The sequence below is a fragment of the Diceros bicornis genome, chromosome X (genome assembly GCF_020826845.1).
Source record: "Diceros bicornis minor isolate mBicDic1 chromosome X, mDicBic1.mat.cur, whole genome shotgun sequence".
In the NCBI taxonomy this organism is placed as follows: Eukaryota; Metazoa; Chordata; class Mammalia; order Perissodactyla; family Rhinocerotidae; genus Diceros; species Diceros bicornis.
The window spans coordinates 98,365,391-98,391,549 of NC_080781.1; the positions used below are offsets into that span (position 1 = coordinate 98,365,391).

General features: G+C 35.8%; 1 protein-coding gene across 2 annotated transcripts in view; it reads left to right on the forward strand.

The window, feature by feature from the left end:
* Nucleotides 1-26,159, forward strand: part of IL1RAPL2 (interleukin 1 receptor accessory protein like 2) — a 1,036,774-nt gene that overhangs the window by 806,981 nt on the left and 203,634 nt on the right. The window contains exon 7 of one of the 2 annotated variants that reach the window (XM_058536431.1): nucleotides 10,471-10,560. The exons of the other annotated variant lie outside the window; for it this stretch is intronic. Coding sequence (XP_058392414.1) covers nucleotides 10,471-10,560 — 90 coding nt within the window. The remainder of the gene's footprint in view (nucleotides 1-10,470; nucleotides 10,561-26,159) is intronic. 2 annotated transcript variants of the gene reach the window in all.

Consider the following 26,159-nt stretch of genomic DNA (forward strand, 5'->3'; position numbering starts at 1 on the left):
TTTATTTATTTGGAAAAATTTCAAACCCACAGAAAAATTGCAAGAAAATTATAATTAACATCCATATACTTTTTATCTAGATTCACCAAATGTTAACATTGTGCCACATTTGTATTATGTCTATGTATACATATATGCCTAAGTATATCTGTATGTGTTTTTTTCTAAACCATTTGAGAGTTAGCTGCGGATATGATACTTTACTCCCAAATAACTTAGCATGTGTCTCGTAAGAATTAGGACCTTCTCCTACATAACTAGAGACCAATTATCATATTCAGCAAATTTAATATTGATACATTGCTATATCTAATACCTTTATATATTCAAATTTCCCCAACTGTCCCAATAATGTCCTTTATAGTATTTTTCTGACCCAGAATCCAGTAGAAGATTATGCTTCACATTTACTATTTGTCATATCTTTCTCCTTTAATCTAGAACAGTTTCCTAGCCTTTTTAAATTTAAACTTATTTTACATTGATTTCGTGACATTGACATTTTTGAAGCAACGAGGCTAATTGTTCTGTAGAATTGCCTGTAATTTGAATTTGTCTGATTGTTTCCTCACGATTAGATTCACGTTATAGGTTTTTGACCAGAGTACTGTTTGAGTGATCCTTGTGTCCTTCTATGTGCCTAACTTCAAGAGGCACATGAGTTATCTTTGTCCCATTATTGGTTATTCTGAGTTTGATCATTTGCTTGAGGAATTATCTGACAGATTAATCCACTATAAAGGCATCTTTTATCCCTTATAATTAATCAATAATATATTGAGTGATACTTTGAGATGAATTGAATACCCTGTTCCACAAAACCTTTCTTTGATGATGACTCTTTCCTGAATTGGTTATTATAATGGTGGTTGCCAACTGGTGATTTCTTTTTTTTTTTTTTTGTGAGGAAGATCAGCCCTGAGCTAACATCCATGCTAATCCTCCTCTTTTTGCTGAGGAAGACCAGCTCTGAGCTAACATCTATTGCCAATCCTCCTCCTTTTTTTCCTCAAAGCCCCAGTAGATAGTTGTACATCATAGTTGCACATCCTTCTAGTTGCTGTATGTGAGACGTGGCCTCAGCATGGCCAGACAAGCGGTGAGTCGGTGCGCGCCCAGGATCCGAACCCCGGGCCGCCAGTAATGGAGCATGCGCACTTAACGGCTAAGCCACGGGGCCGGCCCCCAACTGCTGATTTCTAACTCCTTCTGCACATGTCAGTTGGTACTCTTACATGAAAAGGAGCTCTCCCCTTTTTATTCGTATTACTATGGACTCAGACTTTTTCTTTTTCCTTCAATGCTGTCCATTTTGAAATGCACCAATCTTCAAGGTACAGCTCAGTAAATTATTTTTATTACAATTTTAACCATGTTTAAGTGTCCAGTTCAGGGCATTTAGAATATTCACATTTTTTTCAACCATCACCACCATCCATCTCCAGAATTTTTTCATCTTCCCAAACTGTAACTACATACCCATTACACAATAGCTCCTCATTTTCCCCTACCCCAAGCCCCTGGCAACCACCATTCTGTTTTCTGTCTCTATGTATTTGACTATTCTAGGCATCTCATGTAAGTGGAATCATAACATGTATATTCTTTAGTGACTGACTTATTTCCCTTAGCATAGTGTCTTCAAGATTCATCCATGCTGTAGCATGTGTTAGAATTTCCTTTCTTTTTAAGGCTGAATAATATTCCATTGTGTGGATATACCTCATTTTATTTATCCATTCATCCTTATATGGACACTTGGGTTGCTTCCACTTTTTGGCTATTGTAAATAATGGTTCCATGAATATTGGTGTACAAATATCTGTTTGAGTCCCTGCTTTCAGTTCTTTGGGGTATATCCCCAGAAGTGGAATTGCTAGATCATGTAGTACTTATATATTTAATTTTTTGAGGAACTGACACACCATTTTCCATGGTGGCTGCACTGTTTTACATTCCCACCAGCAATGTGCAAGGTTTCCAACTTCTCCACATCCTTGCCAACACTTTTTTCTGTTTTTTTTCTTTTTTATTAGTCATCCTAATGGATGTGAAATGGTATCTCATTATGGTTTCGACTTATGTTTCTCTAATGATTAATGATGTTGAGAATCTTTTCGTGTGCTTATTGGCCATTAGTATATCTTTGGAGAAATTTCTACTCAAGTCCTTTGCCCATTTGTAAATTGGGTTGTTTGTTTTTTATTTGTTGTTGATTTTTAGGAGTTGTTTTTATATTCTGGATATTAATTCCTTATCAGATATATAATTTGCAAAAATCTTCTCCCATTCTGTGGGTTGCCTTTTCACTGTGTCGATAGTGTCCTTTGATGCATAAAAGTTTTTAATTTTGATGAAGTCCAATTTATCTATTTTTCTTTTGTTGCCTGTGCTTTTGGTGTCATACCCAAAAATCATGGCCAGATTCAATATCATGAAACTTTTCCCCTACATTTTCTTCTAAGAGTTTTATAGTTTTTTCTCTTACGTTTGGATTTTTGATCCATTTAGAGTTATTTTTTTGTATATAGTGTAAGGTAAGGGTCCAACTTCATTCTTTTGTATGTAGATATCCAGTTTTCCCAAAATCATTTGTTCAAAAGACTGTCTTTCCTCCATTGAATGACCTTGGCACTCTTATCAAAAATTATGTGACCATATATGCGAAGGTTTATTTCTTGGCTCTCTATTGTATTACATTTGTTCAGATATCTCTCATTATATTAGTACCACACTGTTTTGATTACTGTAGCTTTGTAGTAACTTTTGAAATTAGGAAGTGTTAAGCCTCCAACTTTATTCTTTTTCAAGATTGCTTTGGCTATTCAGCGTCCCCTGAGATTCCATGTGGTTTTTAGGATGGATTTTGCTATTTATGCAAAAAAAATTCATTGGGATTTTGATAGGGATTTCATTGAACCTGTAGACCACTTTGAGTACTATTGACATATTAACAATATTAAGTATTCCAATCCCTGAATGCGGGATGTCTTTCTATATATTTGTGTCTTTAATTTCTTTCAGCAACATTTGTTTTTTTCAGTGTACAAGAATTTCACCTCTTTGGTTAAGTTTATTTCCAAGTATTTTATTATTTTTATGCTATTGTAAATAGAATTGTTTTATTAGTTTGCTTTTTGGATTATTAATTGTTAGTGTATAGAAACACAACTGATTTTTTGTGTTTATTTTTATCCAGCTCAGTGAATTTTTGATTACCTATGTAATCAACACATCAAGACATAAAACGTTTCCATTATCCCAGAAAATTCCTTCATACCCCTTTCCAGTCAGTATTCCCCAAGCACTGTTCTAGAGTCTATGAACATAGATTTGATTGACAAGTTTTTGAACTTCGTATATTAGATTCAAACAGTATGCACCCTATTGCTAAATTTCTTTTAAAGAACAAAAGTTTGTTAGCTGCCTACCTTTTGTTAAATAAATATGCCAAGTGTTTGGTAGCTACACAGAAATATGACAAGAGTCCCTGCTTTCTAGGAACTTAAGATTTAATAAGAGAAAAAAGTTACCATCACTTGAAGAGGTGGTAGTATAGAGTAGATTCAAACTAAACTGTATGGACAGACTTGGGTCAATCGCATGGCTCTCGTGGTGCTGGAACATTTCCTCTAGGAGATAAGATGAGAAGGATGGGAGGAGTTGTCAGGTAAAGGGAAGAAAGTGTGCAAGCACATGGATATGCTGGGCTTGTTTGGGGGAGATTTAGGGTGTCAGTTTTACTGGAGTATAGCTGGATGGCTTTCAGGCCAGTGGTGGTCAGGCAGGGGTGTGTTGTGCTCAAAATGTTTTTGAGATGCATTCACATCATCCCTGGATCAGCAACTCCTTCTTTTTTATTGCTGAAGAGATTCCATATCATGGATATGCCAAAATTTGTTTATCCATTCTCTTGTTAATGGGCATTTGGGTTATTTCCAAATTTTGGCTTCTGTAAGTAAGCTAATATCGACATTCTTGTTAAGGTCTTTGGTAAATATATGAACTCGTTTCTCTTGGATGTATACCTAAGTGTGGAATAACTAGGTGATATGGTAATTGTATGTTCAACTTTAAAAGAAATTGCCAAATCTTTTTTCAAAGTGATTGTTCAATCTTGGTATTGTAATTCTTTATCATTTTGTCTTTTCTGCGGTGTGATGGTGTCTCATGGTGGTTTTAAGTTGCATTTCCTTGCTTACAAATGATATTGAGCACCTTTTCATATGCTTATTGGCCATTCAGATATCTTCTTTGGGGGCTGCCTCTTCAGGACTTTTGCCCATTTTAAAAACTTTTTTATATTATCTTCATTGAGTTTTAGGAATTCTTTATATTTTCTAGATGAGAGAGAGAAAAATAGAAAGATTAAGATTGGATATTTTTTCCCAGTTTGTGGCTTGCCTTTTCATTTTCTTAATCATGTTTTTTGATGAACAGAAGTTTTGAATTTTGATAAAGTCCATATTATTCTTTTTCAATATTAACCTTTCCCTAAATTAGGCCAGTGGGAGCCTCTTCAAGCTGGCTCCTGTGTTCTTTTGAAATATTTCCCTTAGTTTTTGAATATTTCCTTACTTTCTGACACACAGTGTTCCAGACTCACTGTGTAATTTCCTTTTCCCAGCCCTGGAAGGAGCACTGGTTCATTTTAGTGGGGGGTGGTCTTTTGAAACCAGGATGTTTGGGCATTAGTTGTGCTCACTGCTATTGGGGTGTCATTGATTCTAGACTTTTTCAGTGGGTAAATGAGTTCATGCTGATACCTCTAATTCCAATCAAAACTGCAAGTTTCATTCTCTCTTTCCTCCATTTTGTATTTGTACCCTCTACCCAAAGTGTGAACCCTGATTCCCTATAGCATTAATATATTTATTTATTTGTTCATTCCTACAGTACAATCAAAACAGTTTTGAAATTTCTACACCCGTACCAATATCGACAATAAATCTTTTAATTAAAGTTCAAAATTTCTATGCAGTTATTTTTGCCCTTAGAATACATCCACTGAATGTACATAGTCAGAGTACTCTGTACCAAGTTTACTTGGATTTTCATCTATACGGTTATCTATTTGATATACAGTTAGGTATGTTTGTTTCTAATTGTATCCAATTTTAGGGTTTTTCCTCATCTTTTTAAATTTATGTATTTGAATATGTAAAAATAAACATAATTCAAAAATCAACACTATATGCAAAAGTAAAGTCAGAGAAGTTCTGTCCCTTTCACCCCAAATTTTTATGTAAACAATTTCATTTATTTCTGCCTTATTATTCCCTTGTTACATTTTACAAAAATGAATATGTATTTACATATTTTTCTTTTTTTCACATTCTCCCTTCGTTCTTTCATGAAAGACGGTGTATTATATATTCATTCTCTTTTGTACTTTTTTTTTTCACTTGACCATATATCCTGGAAAATCAGTCTACATCAACACATATCAGTTTATAGAGAACCTTATTCTTTTTTGAAATTTAATTTTAAAATGATAGATTCACAGGAGGTTGCAAAGAATGTATAGGAAAGTGCTCTCTCTCTTTCCCCCAGACTCTCCCAATGTTAGTTTCTCATACAACTGCAGTTCAATATTGATACTAAGGAATTTGACATTGGTACAATCCACAGAGCCTATTCAGATTCCACCAGTTATACGTGTACTCATTTGTGTTTGTGTATGTTCAGCTTTTTGAAGTTTCATCACATGTATAGACTTGTGTGAAGACAACCACAATCAAATCAAGATATTCAACCATAACATCACCACAAGCCTCCCTCAACAATGTGGAGAAAAGTGAACCCTTGTGCACTGTTGGTGGGAATGTAAATTGGTATGGCCACTGTGGAAAATAGTATGGAGGTTCCTCAAAAATTAAAAGTAAAACTACCATATGATCTAGCAATCCCACTTCTGGGTGTATATCCGAAGGAAATAAAATTACTATCTCGAAGAGATATCTGCGCCTCCCTGTTCATTGCTGCATTATTCACAATAGCCAAGACATGGAACCAGCCCAAGTGTCTGTCATTGGATGAATGGATAAAGAAAACGTGGTATATATAAACAATAGACTATTATTCAGCCATAAAAACGAAGGAAATCCTACCATTTGCAACAAGATGGATGACCCTTGAGGGCATTCTGCTAAGTGAAATAAGTCAGAGTTAGAAAGACAAATACTGTATGATCTCACTTATGTATGGAATCTAAAAAAGCCAAACTCATAGAAACAGAGTAGATTGTTGGTTGCCAGGGGCTGGGGTAGTGGTGGATGGGGAGATGTTGGTCAAAGGGTACAATCTCTCAGTTATAAGATGAATAAGTTCTGGATATCTAACGTACACCATGGTGACTATAGTTAAGAATGCTGTATTACATATTTGAAAGTTGCTAAAAGAGTAGATCTTAAATGTTCTCACCGCACACACACACACACACACATACACACAAATGGTAGCTTTGTAAGATGATGGAGGTGTCAATTGACCTTGTGGTAATCATTTCACTATGTATATGTGTATCAAATCATCATCTTGTACACTTTAAACTGACACGATGTTATATGTCAATTATATCCCAAAGCTGGAAGAAAAAAGACTCCCTCAAATTACCCCTTTATAGGCATACCCTCCCTTCTCCACTATCCTTAACCCCTGAGAACCACTAATCTGTTTTTTGTCTCTGTAATTATGCTATTTCACAAATGTACATGAATGGAATCATGCAATATATATCCTTTTGAAATTGGATTTTTTTCACTCAGCAAAATTTCCTTGAGATTTATCCAAGTTGTTGTGTGTATTAATAGTTGGTTCTTTGTTATTGCTGAGCAGTGTTCTATGGAATAGATGTGCCACAGTTTATTTAACTATTCACCCACTGAAGGACATTTGGGTAGTTCCCAGTTTTTAGCTATAGCGAATAAAGCTTCTCTTGACGTTCGTGTACAAGTTCCTTTATCCTCATTTATTTTTGCAGCCACATAAAACTTCATTATGTGGGATTTTTTATGTATGGGCATATCGATTGTTTCCAAAATTTTGATATTATAAACAATCCTGCAATGAATAATTTTATGCATATGCATTTTTGTATAGTTGAATATATATCTTCAGAGTAGATTCCTAGAAGTAGGAATGTTGGGTCAAAGGGTAAATGTGTATTTAGCTTTTTGGCTGTTTCAGTGGTGTGCTGAAGAAGGTTCATACTAACTTTCAAGAGTCAATTGTTACATTTTCAGGAATTTTGTGAGCTAGTTGTAAAACATAACCATTAGTAAAAATTAAATAAACGTACCATTTAAAAATAATATTTAAAATTCAGATAATGAATATTCTAAACTCATCACTTCCTAATTCTTTTTAACTACATTGAGCTATTAGCTATGTTTTTTTAGTTATTGACATTAATTGTAACTATATAGTGGGAAACTATATGTGCTAATGTGTATTTATTCCCAATTTGTTCTCAGTGACTTCATCTTAGTAGCTTAAATTTGACCACGGTGAGACTGTTTTCACCAAGGAAATCAGCAAATGCTACATATCAGGGCATTCTTTTTTTTTTTCCCCCGGAGATCCAGCTGTCGAACCTTTACCAGCACACCACTGTGTATTTTGACATTCACCTCGAAGAAGTCATATCATTCTGCACCCTTACCAGCACGTTATGAGAGTGCCTGTTTCCCCACAGCCTCAACAACAGTGTATTGTCAAACTTTTGAAGGTTTTCAAACTAATGGATGAGAAATGATTTCAGTGTAGTTTTGGTTTGCATTTCTCTTATTACAAGTAAAGTTGAACATCTTTTTTATATATCTAAGAGAAAATTGTATATATTTTTGTAAAGTCTTTGTTCGTGTCTTTTGCCCATGTTTCTTACACAGTTTTGATCTTTTATTTTTCCTCTATTTTGAAGATTACATATCTATATATTAAGAATATTATCCCTTTTTCATGATACATGTTGCAAATAAGACTATTTTTTACTAGATTGTCATTTGACTTTGCTTTGCTTATAATTTTTTTGCCATACGGACATATTTATGAAATCAAATTTATCAATATTTTATTGCATCTGGAGTTTGAATCATAGAAAGATTGTTTAACAATTCTCTTTTATGTGATTTTAATTGGGAGCAATAGATCAAACAAACTCAATTAAGTAGGCATTAGGTACCTATTATTTGCAGAATGCTGTGGTGAATACGCAGACAAAAAAGGCATATCCTTCATCTCAAGAAATTCATAATTTCACAGGAAACAGATCTATACATGACTGTTCTGAACCTGCTGTTAATTGTAGCTGACTGGTTACTATTTAAATTAAATCTCAAGCCCCAAATAGGCATGTAATACTACATAGCAATCCTACTGTACTCCTCTGTAGGCTCACCTTCCCACTTATCAAGATGACTATTTTATATATTTTCCTCCCTCATCCAAGCTTTTCAACCTTTGCTTATATCTAATTACTTTATTTCTTACCTCACTGAAAAAGTAGCATACGGTTAAAAGCCTGAAACTTTGAATCTATACTAATTAAGTGTGAATTGCAGCTGTATGTGAATACCAGCTGCATAACGTTGAGCAAGTTGCTTAAACTTTGTTTCAATTTCTTCATTTGAAAAATGGAGATAATAATGGCACTTGCCTGATAAATTTGAATAAATGTGTGTGTGTGTCTCAGTAATGCATGGCAAATAAGTGCCTGTGAGTGTTTGCTGTCATCCTCCTCAGCATCATTTAAGAACTCTCTCATCTTCCCATGCCCAAATCTACAATTCTGCCTTAGTCTGCATTCATATTCTTCCCCTTTCCTATAGTTTCCAAAGGAGGAAATGTCGCTCCTCCTATGAAAGGGAAATCCTTCCATGTGCTCTTTAGTTCTCATCCTTTTTCTCCTCTTCAAGAATTTTGCTACTTCAGTTATCTTCTCCTTTTTCTACATCATTAATTTTTCCTTCTTTACTGGATCATTGCCATCAACATTAACAAGCCTCACTATTTTTCAGTCTCCCATTTTACAAAAAGAAGCAACCTTTCTTGACTCCACCACTACTCCAGCTATCACTCCATTTCTCTGCTATTCATCCTAGGCAAACTCATTGAAAGATTTATCCACATTTACTCTCTTCAATTTATGAGCTTCCATTTACCCTTCAACCCTCTCCATTCTGACGTCTTTCTTCTCAACTCAACTGAAAACACTCTTGACACAGTCAAGAACAACTTCCATGATGCAAAATTCAGTGGACCTTTTTCTGTCATCATCTTACTTGATGTGAGTAGCATGAGGCACAATTTACCTCGCTATTTATCTTGAAATACTCTTTGCTTTCAGCAATATCACTCTCTCTTGTTTGTTTTTTCTACCTCAATAGCTGCTTTAGATAAAATTCCTCTGTAGGCCCTTCTTCCTCTACCTTCTAAATGTTGGAATTCTTCAGGGCTGAATGCTTGGTCCTCTTCTCTTCTCTCTCTGCATTCTCTCCCTAAGTAATCTTGTCCAACCCCGTGTCTTTAAATATTGTTATGTTCCATTGACTCTGAAATAATTTTCTCCAGCTCATTCTGCTCCATTGAGTTCCTGACTCATATCCACTGCCCAACTGACATTTTCATTTGTTGTATAATAGGTATCTCAAAATAAAAATGTCCAAAATCAGACTCTTTATCTGTCCTCTCCAAATCTACCTCCTACATGAGGAGTCTGTATCTTAGTAAAAGGCACTACTTAGTTACTCATATCAGAAACTTAATTATTATCCTTGATTACTTTTTTTCTCCCACATCCAATTTTTCAGTATCTCCTGACAATTTATCTCCAAAATATACACAGAATCTGCCCTCTTTTCTTCATATACATTGCCATTTCCTTAGGTCAAGTCACCATCATTTTTTGTTTGGACTAGTGCAATAACTTTCAGCCTCGTCACCATTCAAGCATTCTTGTCCCTACATTACCCAAAGAACAATAAAAGTGATTGTTTTTAAATGTAAATTAAATCATATTGCTCTACAGTTTAAAATTCTGAAGTGAATTCCCATGAACTTGAAGAAAATGCTATAGTCCTTACCATGTCCCACAAAGCCTAAGCCTATCTCTCCAGCCTTGCCTCATACCATTCTCATCATTCACTGTGCTCCACCCCACATCGTTTTTCTTTCGGTTCTTTCAGTATGCCAGGGCTTTTCCTATCTCAGTGCCTTTCACTTCCTATTCCCTTTGCCTGAAATACCCTTCTCCAAACTCCTCACAAAACTACTTCCTTCCTATCCTTTAGGTCTTCACTTAGATGTCCTATCCTCAGTGAGACCTTTGTTGACCACCTTATTTAAAATAAGACTTTCTCCTTCTTGATCTGCATTATTCTCGGTATCAGCCCTTTGTGCATGTCCTTCATATCACTGACTACACCTCTCAATCAATTTGTTCGCTTGTTTGTTTTTGCTTGCCTCTTCCAGGAGAATGGATGCTCCATAAGGTTAAGCACCATGTCTGTCTTCTTCCCTGTTGTATCTGCAGGATTCAGCAAAGTACCTGGCATAAACTAGGTATGCAAATATTTGTTGGATAATTAATTAGTGAATTAATCAATGACCAAATAACTAAATACTTTTTGTGTTAGAGGCCTTGGATGCCATGGTTAGGCTTTTGAACTTTATTCTGTGGATGATAAAATATTGTGGAATGTGTGTACAAAGTGGGATGAATGCTAAACCAGAGGTAAAAATTAAATGCTATGGGAGAATAGAGGAGCAAGTTAATTCTGGTTGGAGGAGAATCAGGAATGGTTGATGAAAGAGATGATATTTGAACTGAACTTTCAAGGAAGAGTAAGATTTGTACATGTGGGAGATAAGAGGAGTAAGAAAAAAGTGCAGGATATGCTTTAATAAAGGAATGCAATCCGATACAGCTTGCAGAATGAGGCATGTGGCATGTATAATGAAAGATAAATCTGAAAAAAGTAGTTGGGACAGATTGTGGAGAGCATTGAATGCTGAGCTGTGACATAGCCTAAGCAGAGGAGGGATCTGATAGGTTGTCAAATCCCGGTTTATGCTTCCTCCTGAAATTTCTCTTGAATCTGTCCCCTCCTTTACGTTCTCCACTTCCTCTTCCCTGTTTCTAACCCAAGTTCCCTATTGCCTGGACTGTTCAAACAACCTGCTAATTAGACCCTTCTCTTCATCTCCTTCTCCTAACCTTCTTCTGTACCAGTTTAATCTTTCTAATGCACAGCTCTAATCATACCATATCTTTCTTTAAGAAACTTCAGGGGCCGGCCCAGTGGCGCAAGCGGTTAAGTGCGCGCGCTCTACTGTGGCGGCCAGGGGTTTGTGGGTTCGGATCCCGGGTACGCACTGATGCACTGCGTATCAAGCCATGTTGTGGCAGCGTCCCATATAAAGTAGAGGAAAATAGGCATGGATGTTAGCTCAGGGCCAATCTTCCTCAGCAGAAAAAGAGGAAGATTGGCATCGGATGTTAGCTCAGGGCTGATCTTCCTCACAAAAAAAAGAAAAAAAGAAACTTCAGTCATTCTGTGCTTTTCACAGGATTAAAATCCAAACTCCACAGCAGGGTAGTTAAGCTCCACTCCCCTGTGCACCCCACACACACCAAGCAATTTAACCTACATTCTCAGTTTTTGTATCCTTTACCCACCCCCTTCATGAATCTTACCTCCCCTTACACTGTCCCCTCTGCACATCCTATGCTTTTTCTCTCTCTCTCCCTTTGCACACAGTTGCCTCCTCTTATGGTACCTTCTCCCAGCTCCTTTTCTCTCCAACTGGACATGTCTTAATCCCGCCCAGCTCTAGCATCTTTCACATCAAGCTTTTACTGCTTTTCACCTTCCCAAGTTGTTAGTAGTATCTCTCCTCTGAACCTCCATAATATTTTGTCTGTTCTCTCTTCTGGAGAGCACTGTATTAGCCATTGAGGATACAAAGGTAAATAAGACACAGCCTTACGTTATTCTTTATACTATGTTACATTTTAAAGCAAGAATGTAGGAGGCTGTGTGATATAGCCCTTTGTAGTCAGCCGGCTAGTTTGATTAACTCTCTCCGAAGAATGTAGAATAAACCTCCCTCTTGGCCTCTATGGAAAATAGGCTATACAAAATAGCTTTCGTTTGAGAAACTAGACTATATATCATCTCTATATCAGAAATAGCACTGTAAAAATCTCTTTGAGGTTTTGTGTTCTTTCTTCCCCTTTACTGGGAGTGTTGTGGAAGAGAAAGGGTGGAGTCACCAAGATTTATTGAACACTTCCTATGTGTCACTTAATCCTCACAAAAATCCTATAAGAAAGATTCTGTTATGTTCATTTTACATATGAGGTAACTAAAGCATAGAGCGAGTGGATAAGTCAGGATTCAAGTTTAGTGTAATAATTGGAGAAGTTGGGATTAAAATCCATGAAGTATGGCTCCATAGTGTTCACTACCTAACCACCATGCTATACTACGTAGCTCCCAATATTTAACAGAAATAAATATATTAGTTCATTAGAGAGGCAAACTTCTTCAGACTTCTGAGAAGAATTTGTAACATTGGTAGCTTTATAAGAAAGCCCTGCTCATTTATGGAACCATGGGACAATAACTCCTTATGCTAATATGTTTCCAAGAAAGTGACCTGGCATCTTCTTTCATCTAAATCCTGTGAAAACAGTAGGCTCATCTACAAAGTTCAATCAATCAACTAGTAAATCTTGAGTTCATACTGGGTGGCCAGACCCTGTAAGGAATAGGAGAAAAGAAATATGGTTATATAAAAATATTCATCAATACCAGGAGCAATGCATTGAATGGGTTGAAAAATTTTTGAATGAGTGCTGTAGAATTGGAGAAGAAACCCAAATATGAGCACTTCTGGTCTTTTCCCATTCCCACTTACCCAGTGGCTCCCTCTTCCCCAGATAGTACATTGGAGCCATGCAAATGCACTGAATATGAGATATGCTGAGTTTATTTGTAAGGTCTCTTCCGGATGGCATTGATGCTCACATAACCTGGAGGGCAGGATGAGGCTATGAACATTCCTGGAGAATCAGCATGAGACATCTAAAAACAAGAAAGACCACAGCAGTGACTGAACGCCTACTATGAGTTAAGCACAGTTTGCTTACTATGGAATCATGCAACATGTAGTCCTTTATGACTGGCTTTCTTCTCTTAGTATACTATTTTTGAAGTGCATCCATGTTATAGCATGCATCAACACTTGGTTCCTTTTCATGTCTGAATAATATTTCCTTTTATGGATATACCACTTTTTTAATCCATTCAGTGATTGATGGACGTTTGTGTGGCTTTCACTTTTTGAATACTATGAATAATACTGCTATGAACATCTATGTACAAGTTTTTGTGTGGACATGTTTTCATTTCTCTTGAGTATATATCTAGAAGTGGTATTGCTGGGTGGGTCATAAGGTAATGCTATATAAAACTTTGAAAAATTTTGTGGGATTTTAAAATCCCACTAATAATGCATGAGTCTTCCAATTTCTTCACATCCTCACCAACACTTGTTATCTGACTTTTTTATTATAGTCATCCTAGTGGGCATATAATGGTATCTCATTGTAATTTTGATTTGCATTTCCTAATGACTAATGGTGTTGAGCATTTTTTCATTTGCTTATTGGCCGTTTCTATATCTTCTTTGGAGAAATGTCTGTTCAAATCCTTTACTTATTTTAAAATTGATTGATTTATCTTTTTATTATTGAGTTGTAGGAATTCTTTATATAACCTCGATACAAGTTATTTAACAGATGTGTGATTTGCAAATATGTTCTCCTAGTCTGTCTTATCTTCTCATTTTATTAATGGTGTCTTTTGAAGTGAAATTTTTGATGAAGTTCAATTTATCAATTTTTTCTTGTATGCATTGTAAGGTTTCTTTTCTAAAAACACTTTTTTTTTCTAAAAATGATTTGCCCAAGAAGGGTCACAAATTTTTCTCTCTTTTTTCTTCTAGAAAATTTATAGATTAACGCCTATACTTCTGCCTATGATAATTTTGAGTGAATTTTGGTGCTTATTGTGGCACCTTAGGCTAAAATTAACTGACCATAAATGTAAGGATTCATTTCTGAACTTTCATTTCTGTTCCATTCTGTATGTCCATTATTGTGCTAATACCGCACTGGTGGTTTATCGTAAGTTCCGAAATCAGAAAGTGTGAGTCCTCCATAATTACTCTTTTTCAGGACTGTTTTGATTATTCTGGGTCTCTTGCATTGCCATATATAATTTAGGATCAGCATGTCTATTTCCATAAAAAATTTGCTGGGTGGTGACTATAGTTAATAATACTGTATTGTAAACTTGAAATTTGCTTAGTAGATCTTAAGCATTCTCACTAAGAAAAATAGGTAACTACACAAGGTGGTGTATGTGTTAATTAACTTGATTGTGGTAAATATTTTACAATATATACATATATCAAATCATCACATTGTATGCTTTAAATATACACAATTTTATTTGTCAATTATACCTAAATAAATCCGGGGGAAAAAAAGGAGAAAAAAAGTCTTGCTGGAATTTCGATAGAGATTACATTGAATTTATAGATCATTTTGGGGAGAGTTGCCATCTTGGAAATATTGAGTCTTCCAACTCATGAATATGGAATGTGCTTTCATTTATTTATATTTTCTTTACTTTCTCTCAATATTGTTTTGTAGTTTTCAGTGTATAAGTCTTGCACTACTTTTTATGAATTTATACCTGAGTATTTTATTCTTTTTGATGATATTGTGAATGGAATTATTTTCTCAATTTTATTTTTGTATTATTCATTGGCATTATTTAGATACACAACTTTTTTTCTTTATATTAATCTTACAACTTTGCTAAATTTACTTATTAGTTTTAGTAAATTTTTAAATAGATCTCAAGTATCCTAGATATTTTATTTTTATTAGAAAGGAAGAAACAATTTTATTTCTTCCTTTCTAACCTGGATGTCTTAAATTCTCTCTTTTCTTTCTATTTTTTTTTTTATTTCTCCTTATTGCCCTGACTGGAACTCCTTTCTACAATGTCAAATAGACATGGCAAAAGCAGACAACTGCCTCATTTCTGATCTTAGGGGGAAAGCATTGAGTCCCTCACAATTAGTATTATGTCAGTTGTAGGTTATTTGTAGATATACTTTAGCAGTTTGAGGAAGTCCCCTTATATTCCTAGTTTGTTGAGTTTATTACAAAAGAGTGTTGGATCTTGTCAAATGCTTTTTCTGCATCAATTGACATGATCATGTGGTTTTTGATCTGTATTCGATTGTTATGGTATGTTACGTGAATCAATTTTCAGATGTTAAGCTAAACCTTGCATTCATGGTATAAATCCCACTTATTTGTGGTGTGTGATTCTTTTTACATATGTTGCTGGATTTGGTTTGATATTCCTTTGGTGAGGATTTTTGTATCTATAGTCATAAGGGATATTGGTCTGTAGTTTTCTTTTCTTGTGATGTCTTTGGTTTTGGTATCAGGTTTGTACTGACCTCATAGGATAAACTGGGAAGTATTCCCTCTTCTATTTTTTCAAAACAGTTTGTGAAGGGTTGGTATTAATTCTTTAAATATTTAATAGAATTCACCAAGGAAGTCATCTGGGCCTGGCCTTTTCTTTAATTCAGTTGGGCTCAGGAATATGTTTTGTTTGATTTTAATCTTTTTAAATTTATTGATTTGTTTTATGGCTTAGCATATAATCTATCCTGGAGAATAATTCATGTATGCTTAAAAAGGATATTTATTTTGTAGTCATTGAGTGGACAGTTCTATACATGCCAGTTAGGTTGAGTTGCTTGATAGTGTTGTTTACATCTTCTGTTTCATTCTGATATTCTGTCTACTTGTGTTATCTATTGCTGAGAGCAGAGTGCCGAAAACGCCAACTCTTACTGAACTGTGATTTTTCTTTTCAATTCTTTCTGGTTTTGCTTCATGTGTTTTGTGGTTCTCATATCAGGCGCATATACATTTATTATTGTTATATCTCCCTGATGTATTTTATCATTATGAAATGTTCTTCTTTGTCTTTATTTTTTCTGATATTGATGTAACCACCCTAACTCTTTTATACTTACTGTTTGCATGGTATATTTTTTCACATCCTTTCACATTCAATCTATTTATGTCTTTGAATCTAAAGTGTGTCTCTTATAAACAGCAGATAATTCTGTCTTGCTTTTTTTTATCCATTCTGAAAATCTCTTCCTTTCAATTTGGCTGTTTAGATAATTTACATTTAGGATAATTATTGATTTGGTTGGATTAACATTCTTCATTTATCTATTTGTTTTCTATATGTCTCCTATCTTCTTTTGTTCCTTTGTTTCCCTTGACTGCTTTCTTTTGGGTTAAATAATTCTTTTGTGTGTACTATCTTAATTTCTCTGTAGATTTTTACCTAATTTAAAAAATTATTTTCTTAGTGGTTCCTCTAGGGATTACAATATGCATCCTATTTATGAGAATATCCTTCACATTAATACTAATATGCTTCTAAGAAAATATAGAAACTCAGCAACAATAAAGTTCCATTCTCTCCTTCTTTGTGTTATTACATCACGTATATTATATCTATGTATGACCAACATAGTAATACTGTGTTATAATTATTGCTTCATGTAATCTCCTCTTTTAAAGAAGTATAAAGTGTTTTATGTTAACCTACATATAACCTTTACTGGTGCTTCTACATTTCCTCTTTGTGGCTTTGGGTCTGGTGTCACTTCCTTTTAGCTTTGAAGGTCTTCCTTTAGTATTTCTTGTAAGGTAGGCCCACTAGCAAAATGTTCTCTCTGTCTTTGTTAATCTGGGAATGTCCTTATTTAACCTTCAATTTTGAAGGGTAGTTTCATGGCATATAGAATTCCCTGCTGATTTTTTTTTTTTTTACTTTCAGCACTTTTAATACGTCATTCTAGCCTTCATTGTTATGAAGTCATCATTAATTATATTAATATTCCCCTATATGTGATGAGTTATTTTTCTCTTGCTGCTCTCAAGATTTTGTTTTTGTTTTTGACTTTTAATGGTTTCCTTATGATATTTATAGGTGTGGATTCCTTTGTGTTTTTCCTACTTGGTACTTGTTGAACTGCTCAGATATATAGATTATATAGATTATATATTAACTATAGTCACTATGCTGTACATTATATCCCCAAGACTTACTTATTTTATAATTGGAAATTTGTACCTTTTGACCACCTGCACCCATTTTGCTCACTCCCTACCCCTGTCTCTGGCAAACACCAATCTGTTCTCTGTATCTATGAGTTTGTTTTTTTTTTAGATTCCACAAATAAGTGAGATTATATGGTATTTGTCTTTCTTTATCTGACTTATTTCACTTTTCACTTAGCATAATGTCCTCACTGTCTATACATGTTGTTGCAAATGGCATGATTTCTTTCTTTTTTTATGGCTGAATAATATTCTATTATATATATATATGTACATATATATACACTGCATTTTCTTTATCTATTCTTTCATCAATGGACATTTAGGTTGTTTTCCTGTCTTAGCTATTATAAACAATGCTGCAATGAACATGGAGGTGTAGATATCTTTTTGAGTTAGTGTTTTTGCTTCTTTTTTATTAATACCCAGATGTGGAAGTGCTGGATCTTATAGTAGGTCTATTTTTAATTTTTTGAGAAACCTCCATACTGTTTTCCATAGTGGCTGCATCAATTTACATTCCCACCAACAGTGCACAGGGGTTCCCTTTTCTCCTCATCCTTGCCAACACTTGTTACTTCTTGTCTTTTTAATAATATCCATTTTAATAAGTGTGAGGTGATATTTCATTGTGGTTTTGATTTGCATTTCCCTGATGATTAGTGATGCTGAGCACCTTTTCATGTAGGGGACAGTTTTATTGACTGATTTTTTTCCTATGTATAGGCCATACTTTCATGTTCCTTTGCATGTTTTGTAATTTTTTGTTGAAAACTGAGCATTTTAGTTAACATATTGTGGCAACTCTGGATTTTGATCTCCTCACCTCCATTGTGGCTTATTATAGTTGCTGTTTTCTGTTTTTTTTTTCTTTGTTTAGTGACTTGCCTGAACTAATTCCGTGAAGTCTATTTTGCCCACAGATTGTAGCCAATGAAATCACTGCTAAGTTTTTCTTCCTTGTTCTTATTTTTTTTTTTAGTGAGGAAGATTGTCCCTGAGCTAACATCTATTTCCAATCTTCCTCTTTTTGCTTGAGGAAGATTGTCCCTGAGCTAACATCCGTGCCAATATTCCTCTATTTTGTGTGTGGGACGCTGCCACAGCATGTCTTAATGAGCAGTGTGTAGGTGTGTGCCCAGGATCTGAACCAGTGAACCCTAGGTTGCTAAAGTGGAGCACGCAAACTTAACCACTATGCCACCAGGCCAGCCCCCTTGTTCTTATTTTTAAGCCTGGCTTCATAGAGGTTGCTTCTGTGTCAGCAGAGCTTAATTGTTAGCCAGTGATTTGTCATAGGTTGTACTTAAGCTCCTCAAACCAATAAACCTTTTCTGATGCATCTGTATGTGTGTAGGGAAGCATATTCAAAGTTCAGGCTGTACAGATTTTAGTTTCCTCTGGGCCCTTTCACATCTTATCAGAATCTATTTCTCAGGGTTGTGTGCAGCCTCGGCATTGGCCATAAGTATGTACCTAGCCTGGGCCCTCATTCAGGGGTATGTTTGTTCCTACCATGACTGCAACCTTGAGTTAATAGAGCTGTTGGTCCTTCTCACTTATCTGCCTCCAAGATTGTCACTTCCACTGACTACATTGCTGGGCAGGAGTTTTGCCAATACTTACCTTTCCAAACCAAGTGAGCCCCCACTGGTAGTAGCAGATAATTTGCCAGTTCTCATGGCCTGCCACTCCCTGACAAAAATCTCTGCTTTGGCTGTTTGTGGTAGGAGAGGAAAGAGGTGGTGAGGATGAGAGAAGCCACACCACAGATTCACACTTTTCTTACCCAAAGTTCATCAGTTTTTCACGAATAAATGATTCTCAGATTGTTGTATGCCCTCAGCCAATTTCCAGATTACTTAAATGGTGGTTGTTGTCAATTTGCCCATCATTATAGCTGCTTTTTGGGGAGAGGATTTGCTAACTACCTTACTCAGCTGTAGCCAGAACTTGCATCTCCTCCGTTGCCTCTCTGTTTTTTAGGTGGCTAACTTCTTACTTAGGAGATAGGCTATCATAAACATAGAATAAACTAAAGAAATAAACAAAGCATCCCATAAGTCTCAATGAATAAATGGATGTATAGTACCTTGCTTTTCACAGAATATTTGTTGAATGTACTTTGAATGCTCTAATTAGCATAGTATTTTAAATTCATTCAACAAGTAATTTGTTGAGATCCTGATATGTGCCATTTTTTAATTCAATATTCCAAGTCACATGATTCACACATCCTCAAGGAACTTAATACTTAGTTAGGAAAACAGTCATGCAAACAAACAAAAACAATACAGTAAGATAATTGAAATGGAGAGAGGGAGGAGGGAAAATAAAAACGATAGCACTAGAGGTTCCACCTGTTTGAAGGAACCCTATGGTGAGTTTTTGTAAAGCTAGTAATATTCACTATCTACTAGAATCTATACAGGACAAGTATAGAATTGGGCTGGTGCGATGGAAAGGGGGAATCTCCGTGAATTGTGTGTTGCATCTGGGAAGATTTCCTGAAAAACGTGAGCTTGGAGCTTGACCTTTAAAGGACGAGAAACTTTTTGCCATAACTGGCAAAAAGAGGAAAAACATGCCCCATGAGTAATTGAATTCATTTTTATCAGAAGTCTAGTTATCTCTAGATACAAACTACATTTCTATAGATCCATGAGATTTTCAAATGATTTGGAGTCTAACACCCAATATAATGAGTAGAATTATATTCTTGCCACTTCTATTTTTCTGAAATATATTATAGTTGATTATTGTCGGTGAAGTTGAACATATGGTCCTAAAATGGCTCTAAATGATTTTATATGTTTTCTGTTTTATTATTATCCATCTGATACTTTGAATGAGGCAGCATACGGCAGTTAATTTTTTCCTCTAGTCTCTTGTGCACAATATTAAAACAATTCAAAGCAGTTCATATTTCAGCTGTCTTTTATGGATGAATTATACTTCCTGCAGTCTGTACATGGAGACATAGAACAGGCCATGAGACAGATTTCAGCATAAATGTTATTTTGCTTGCTAAGAAGGATTTAGAGAATGTATTTAAAATTATGTGAGCTTTAAGTACAAATCAAATGTTGAGATGTTTCTTTAATTATAGCATGTACAGTAAATCCAAACAAATAGGTGAATAGCCTCTATGGTGCATTTTTAATACAAAGGGACTTGTTAGTTGTTTCAAATGACAGTTACGTATTTAAAAAAGACATTCAGTACAATCATAGATTCTTAAGACTGAAAGGGCCATTTAAGGTCATCTAGTAAACACCTCAACCTGTTATTGCAAAGTGTTCTACAGAATTCCCTGATTCAATTATCTATTGATGTCCAACCAACCCTCCCAAAATCTAGTGGCTTAAAACAACAGGAATTTTTTTTTGCTCATGATTCTGTAGGTCGCCAATTTGGGCCAAGCTTAGTTATACAGTTCTTCTCTTGGTCTCCTCTGGGTTCACTCATGTGACTACAGTCATCTGATGGCTTTACCATCTAGCAGTGGTCTGATAGAGCCTCACTCATGTCTGGTGGTTACTGCTGTGTGTTGGCTGCATCTCTCCATCTGGTCTCTCGTTCTCAAGGTTAGTTCACCCTCCAAATGGTGGGGACCATGTTCCAAGAGAAGAGAAGTTTCAAAGTGCACACACTTTGCAAGTGTCTCTACTTCTATAATGTTTGTTAATGTCCCATTGCAAAAGCAAATCACATGACCAAGCCTAGCTTCATGGGGTGGAGAAATAGACCCTGTCTCTATTGGGAGGAGTAGGAAAGTCACAGTGCTTGCAAGCAAGGATGTAACAAATTTGTGGCTATTAAGTAATCCATCAAATTCTGTTATTGTGGTTGTACATCTTTTGCTTGATCATCTGCAATAGGAAGAAGTTTAGTATCTTCCAAAATAGCCTCTTTCATTATAGTTCAGTTCTGACTCCCTGTAGCTTCCATTCATTGGTGATAGTTTTTCGTCCATATATACAGCTATCCAGCCAGCCAGCCAGCAAGCAAGCACCTAATATGTTAAGCATTAAATAGCATAGAAAAATATAGTGAATGGGTGAGATGTGATCCTTGCTGTCATGAAAATCATATTTACTATGGGAAAACAGACAATAAACATGAAAACAAGTGTATTTTGAAAAAAATTATATGCTTTGAAGTAGTCAAGGGAACCATGAAAGCATGTAACAGGAGTATCTAAACTAGTCTGTGGGAGAAGGGGTCAGGGAAAGCTTACTAGAAAAAGTGACATAAGGATTAGACAAGTGATGAATAAGGGAAAGAGCATTTCAGGCAGTGTAAACAAGATTTGCAAAGGCCCTGAGGTGGAAAGAACTTTACTTGTTCCAAGCCAGTTACTTGGAACAAAATAGAAAGTGTTATTAAGTACTTTTGGAGAAATAGGAAGTGGACAGGTTGTGTAGGGCCTTGTGAAGTTTTGTCATTTTATTTCTTGGAGTCATGGAGAACAATCAAATCCCTCTTTTATGTGATAGCAGTTTAGGATGGTAGTTAAGAGTATAGGCTCTGGAGTCATTCTGTCTAGAAAAGAATCCACACTCTACCGTTTACTGTGTGATCTTGGACCTGATTCTTCATCTATAAAAATGGAGATTATAATAGCTACCTGATGAGTTGTTCTGTGAATTAAGTAGAATAATTTATGTAGAGCGCTTAACACCATCTCCGACACATAGCAAATGGTGAATAAATGGTAGTTATTATTATCACTATTTTTTTTCTGTCTCTGCCATATCGGGTCATTTTCCTCCAAATATATTCTAAACATATGAGTTTTAACTGGGCTTCGTCTTTTGACTGTCCACAAGGATTTTTGCATATGAAGATCATTCAAAAATCTAACCTGAGTCCTTCATTTATGATATAAAATAAACTCAATGCCTTGGGTTTGGTTCTTTCTGGGTATGAAGAACATGCAGTTAGTACACTATCTTATAAACTCTCGTATGAAGTATCTTATTATTTATTTCCTGACATGCATAGGTATGTGTTTGTGTGTATGTGCGTGCGTATTTATCTCTAATTAGTCATCGTCCCCAAGAATAGCAATGACTGGAATCTCTTTCTCTGTAGTATGGCAGTTATACTTCTCTTTTGACAGCAGGGATTGATTTTTTTAAATGACCCTAATCCGTTATGATATATATTATTATTATTAAAACAGTAAGCTTTTAGGACTAACAGAAACCTTAACCTTCATCTGCTCTAACTCTTTCCTGTCTCACTCCATTTTTGTGGTAGACAGAGAGATGTACCGCCCAGAATGCCCTTAAAGGAAGGACTTATGGTCTATCTGCAGGACTGCTGTGAGCAAACAGCCTCCCATTGGCACCTGCTTCAGGGTTTGTCTCAACAACAGAGAGCAGATTTTCCCATGGGTATACTCTTCATATTCAATGACTAATTACAGTGGGAGTATAGAGGCCCAGCCATCCGAGTCCAATATGAGACATGCTGATGAGCCATATATACTCGAGTTCCCTCTGGCGTTGGCCTGCATGGCAGTTTTTCTGAACCTGCATAATGCTGCTTCCTACCCCCTACTTCAGTAGGTGTTGATCTCTAATAAGCGCCTGGCATGTCCTAATAAACTCCATCTCAGTATCTACTTCCAGAGAACCCAACCTGTAACATCTCTTAACTCCTGTAGCGCACATCTACTCATGAACCTGGACCTAGAATCCAGTCTCTTAATTCCAAATCTTAGGCTGTAGACACTCTGGCCATCTTCTTTATTAAATCCTTATTCATAGGTTCCATTTTCCATTTCTTTAATTTTTCGTTGCTTTTCTACATGCCCAGAAAACATGTGGGCTCCTCCTATGTTCCAAAGTCTGTGAGACTTGCCTGGCTTTATACTGAGATATGTTTCTATATCAGGAATGATTTCTGGGTCTGAGAATGGCACTGCTATACAAACCAACAACTTTTACAGTACAACTCAATTCCAGGAGATAGGATCTGAGAACTCTGAAATTGTCATTGATAAAGAGGGAGAGGCAGGGGAATAGGCAGTAGTCAGGAAGATGAGCAGATAATTCACTGGGGCCCACCTCCCAGAATGTCCTCCACCTCAATTAGCTCAGCTATTATATATTCCCTCATGTTTCATGCTCTGCATTGTCACCTGGATCTCCCTCAGTATAATCTTTTCTTAGTGCCACTTATTAAAAATGCTGACTGTCAAAGAGCTCTATAAATTTCTATAAACATCCCCTGACTCAATAAAAAGGGATGGAATTGAACACTAAGGCTATATTCCATTGTCTGTCTCCCAAGAGTGCTCAGATAAACTATGAGATAAATCTTTCTGTCCCATCCTGGTCATTTCACTAGCTTTAATATTGTTTACAACCCTATCCACACAATCCCTGTTTCTTACCCTGAAATCATCAGCATGTTCTCTTTTTCTTTTGCTGCAAGCTCACAGGGTCTTTCAGACTGAAAATAGCTGATGCCTCTAACACTGGTAGTGAAAAAAAAGCTCCCCTGGTTGCTTGTAGACCGTTTCTCAAAATGAGACACATTTCAGGTATGCAGAGAAGAGATTTTTTAAGTGCAGGGTGTGGTCCTAGGGCATACTAAGAGTGTCAGAGATTTTGAGAAGTAGTGTTTACCGAAGGACAAAAAAGTCTGGGAGGTTATACCATAAAGAGTGGTTATCTCTGCATAGTATGATTACAAATAATTTTTATTTGGCTCAGCTGTATTCCATATATTAAACTTTTATCACTTTTGTAATAAATTTTATGCTAAAAGAACAAAGTAGCATCTGCATTCTAGATAATCCTCATGCTTTGCTTTCATACACATATACACATTCATCTATATGTATATGTACAGATATATATAGTGATACACAGATATTATGTATTATTATTACAACACATATATATAAGACTGGCATTATTCAGTATACTTAGTACATGTGGAGACTGAAGTGAAGCCAGGTGAAATTAAGTGACAGACTATTCAGGTTCTTACAGTGAGTAGTAGTAGAGCAGGACTACAATTTCCTTCTCCTGAAACCAAGCCTAATGTTCTTTCTACAACTACATGCTAGTTTTAAAGAGAAGTGGAGAAGTTGCCTTAAAGAACATTTTCCTCAAAATTTCAGGATCCCATTATGTCTCTGAACATGCTTATCATTAGGAGTATTCTAACAGTATCACTTAGGCAAATGGAATGAAAGAGAATCAATGCACCTGCCAAAGTCAGAATCAAAGCGTGTTCCAAAAAAAAAACATATTGGTACCCAGTCTTCACAGATGCCTTATTCCTTTATGATGAAGGTAAAAGAGGGCTTTGAATTTAAGAAGCTCAGATATCCCATTCTTGATAAGAGCAATTTTATTATGCTCATGAAGTTTTTTCTTTTTCACCTCTGGATATTTCTGTGGAACAACTCCCTACCCTCAACTTCATGTCCCTCAAAACAGCAAACCTGCGAGAAAACAATCTACTCAATAGCTAAAAAAAGGATACTCTCACCAGGACAAATACCCTTCCATTCACTTAAAAAATGTTGGTAAGGCACATCAAGCAGAATGTTTAGTGAATGTTAAATAAGCAAGAATTTAGCCCCATTAAGTGTATGTAACTTCTGGGCTGCAAATAAAAATGTCCACAATGCAGCAAGAAAGTGATAAAAGTTATGGATTCTCTTCTCCGTAATTACCCAGCTCGTACTCCCTTAATATGCAGTGAAAAATGTCATCTCTCCTGAGCTAAAGAGTGGGGAAATGGTAAATGAGAAGAATTCCCTTTAGAGATAAGATCTTTGATTCCCTGTATTTACCTCTCTTATAACATTTATCACTCTGAATGGCAAAAGTCAATTTACATGTGTTTTCCCTCACTATACCAGGAACAGAAGAAGGGTAACAAGTAGATTCTAGTTTTTCTTTCGTTTTGATGCTTAATACAGTTAATAGTTAATACTATGCCTAGCTCATAGTAGGGACTCAATAAATATTTGTTAAATAGTATTCTTAAACCTGTGACAAGCATTTTTTGGTAACCAATGCCACCTCTATTTTCCTCAAGATTACGCCTTGTGGCAGAGAGAGTCTAATTGCAGCTAATGTTTCTTTTTTTTTTTTTGGTGAGGAAGATCAGCCCTGAGCTAACATCCACACCTATGCTCCTCTTTTTGCTGAGGAAGACCGGCCCTGAGCTAACATCTATGGCCAGTCATCCTCCTTTTTTTCCCTTTTTCTCCCCAAAGCCCCAGTAGATAGTTGTATGTCATAGTTGCACATCCTTCTAGTTGCTGTATGTGGGATGCTGCCTCAGCATGGCTGGACAAGCGGTGCAGCGGTGCACGCCTGGGATCCGAACCCGGGCTGCCAGTAGTGGAGCACGTGCATTTAACCGCTAAGCCACGGGGCTGGTCCCCAGCTAATGTTACTTTAACTGATACATCTCTGTAATACTTAATGTCGATACTGTAATTGTTCAACATCTGAGAAATTTTCAATTAGGATTCATACCATTTGTTGGAATACTATTGAATTTAAAATTCGTTCTGTTAAGTTTAAATTGAGTAAAATATTCTTTGTACTCTAATTGGTTTTATTTTCAAATGTCATAGTATCATAATGCTTTGATATCTGGCAAATTGTTTTCTGAAAAATTCATAGTAAGAAAAAATAGCCTTCACTCCTGAAGAATCAGTTTTAACCAGAATTTCTTAGTAGACATTCCTAGACTGTCTGTGGCAGAGCTTAGCGAATAGGTGATCTTTACTTTCTGTGTGGAAAAGATCTCTCACTCAATCTGAGCTTCTTTAGAGAAGACATAAACCATAGTGGGGTGGTTGCAAAGATAGGGAAAAAGATAATCATAGAAAAACATGGCCCAGAGGATTATGAGTGACTGCGTGTTTTAGGAGCTT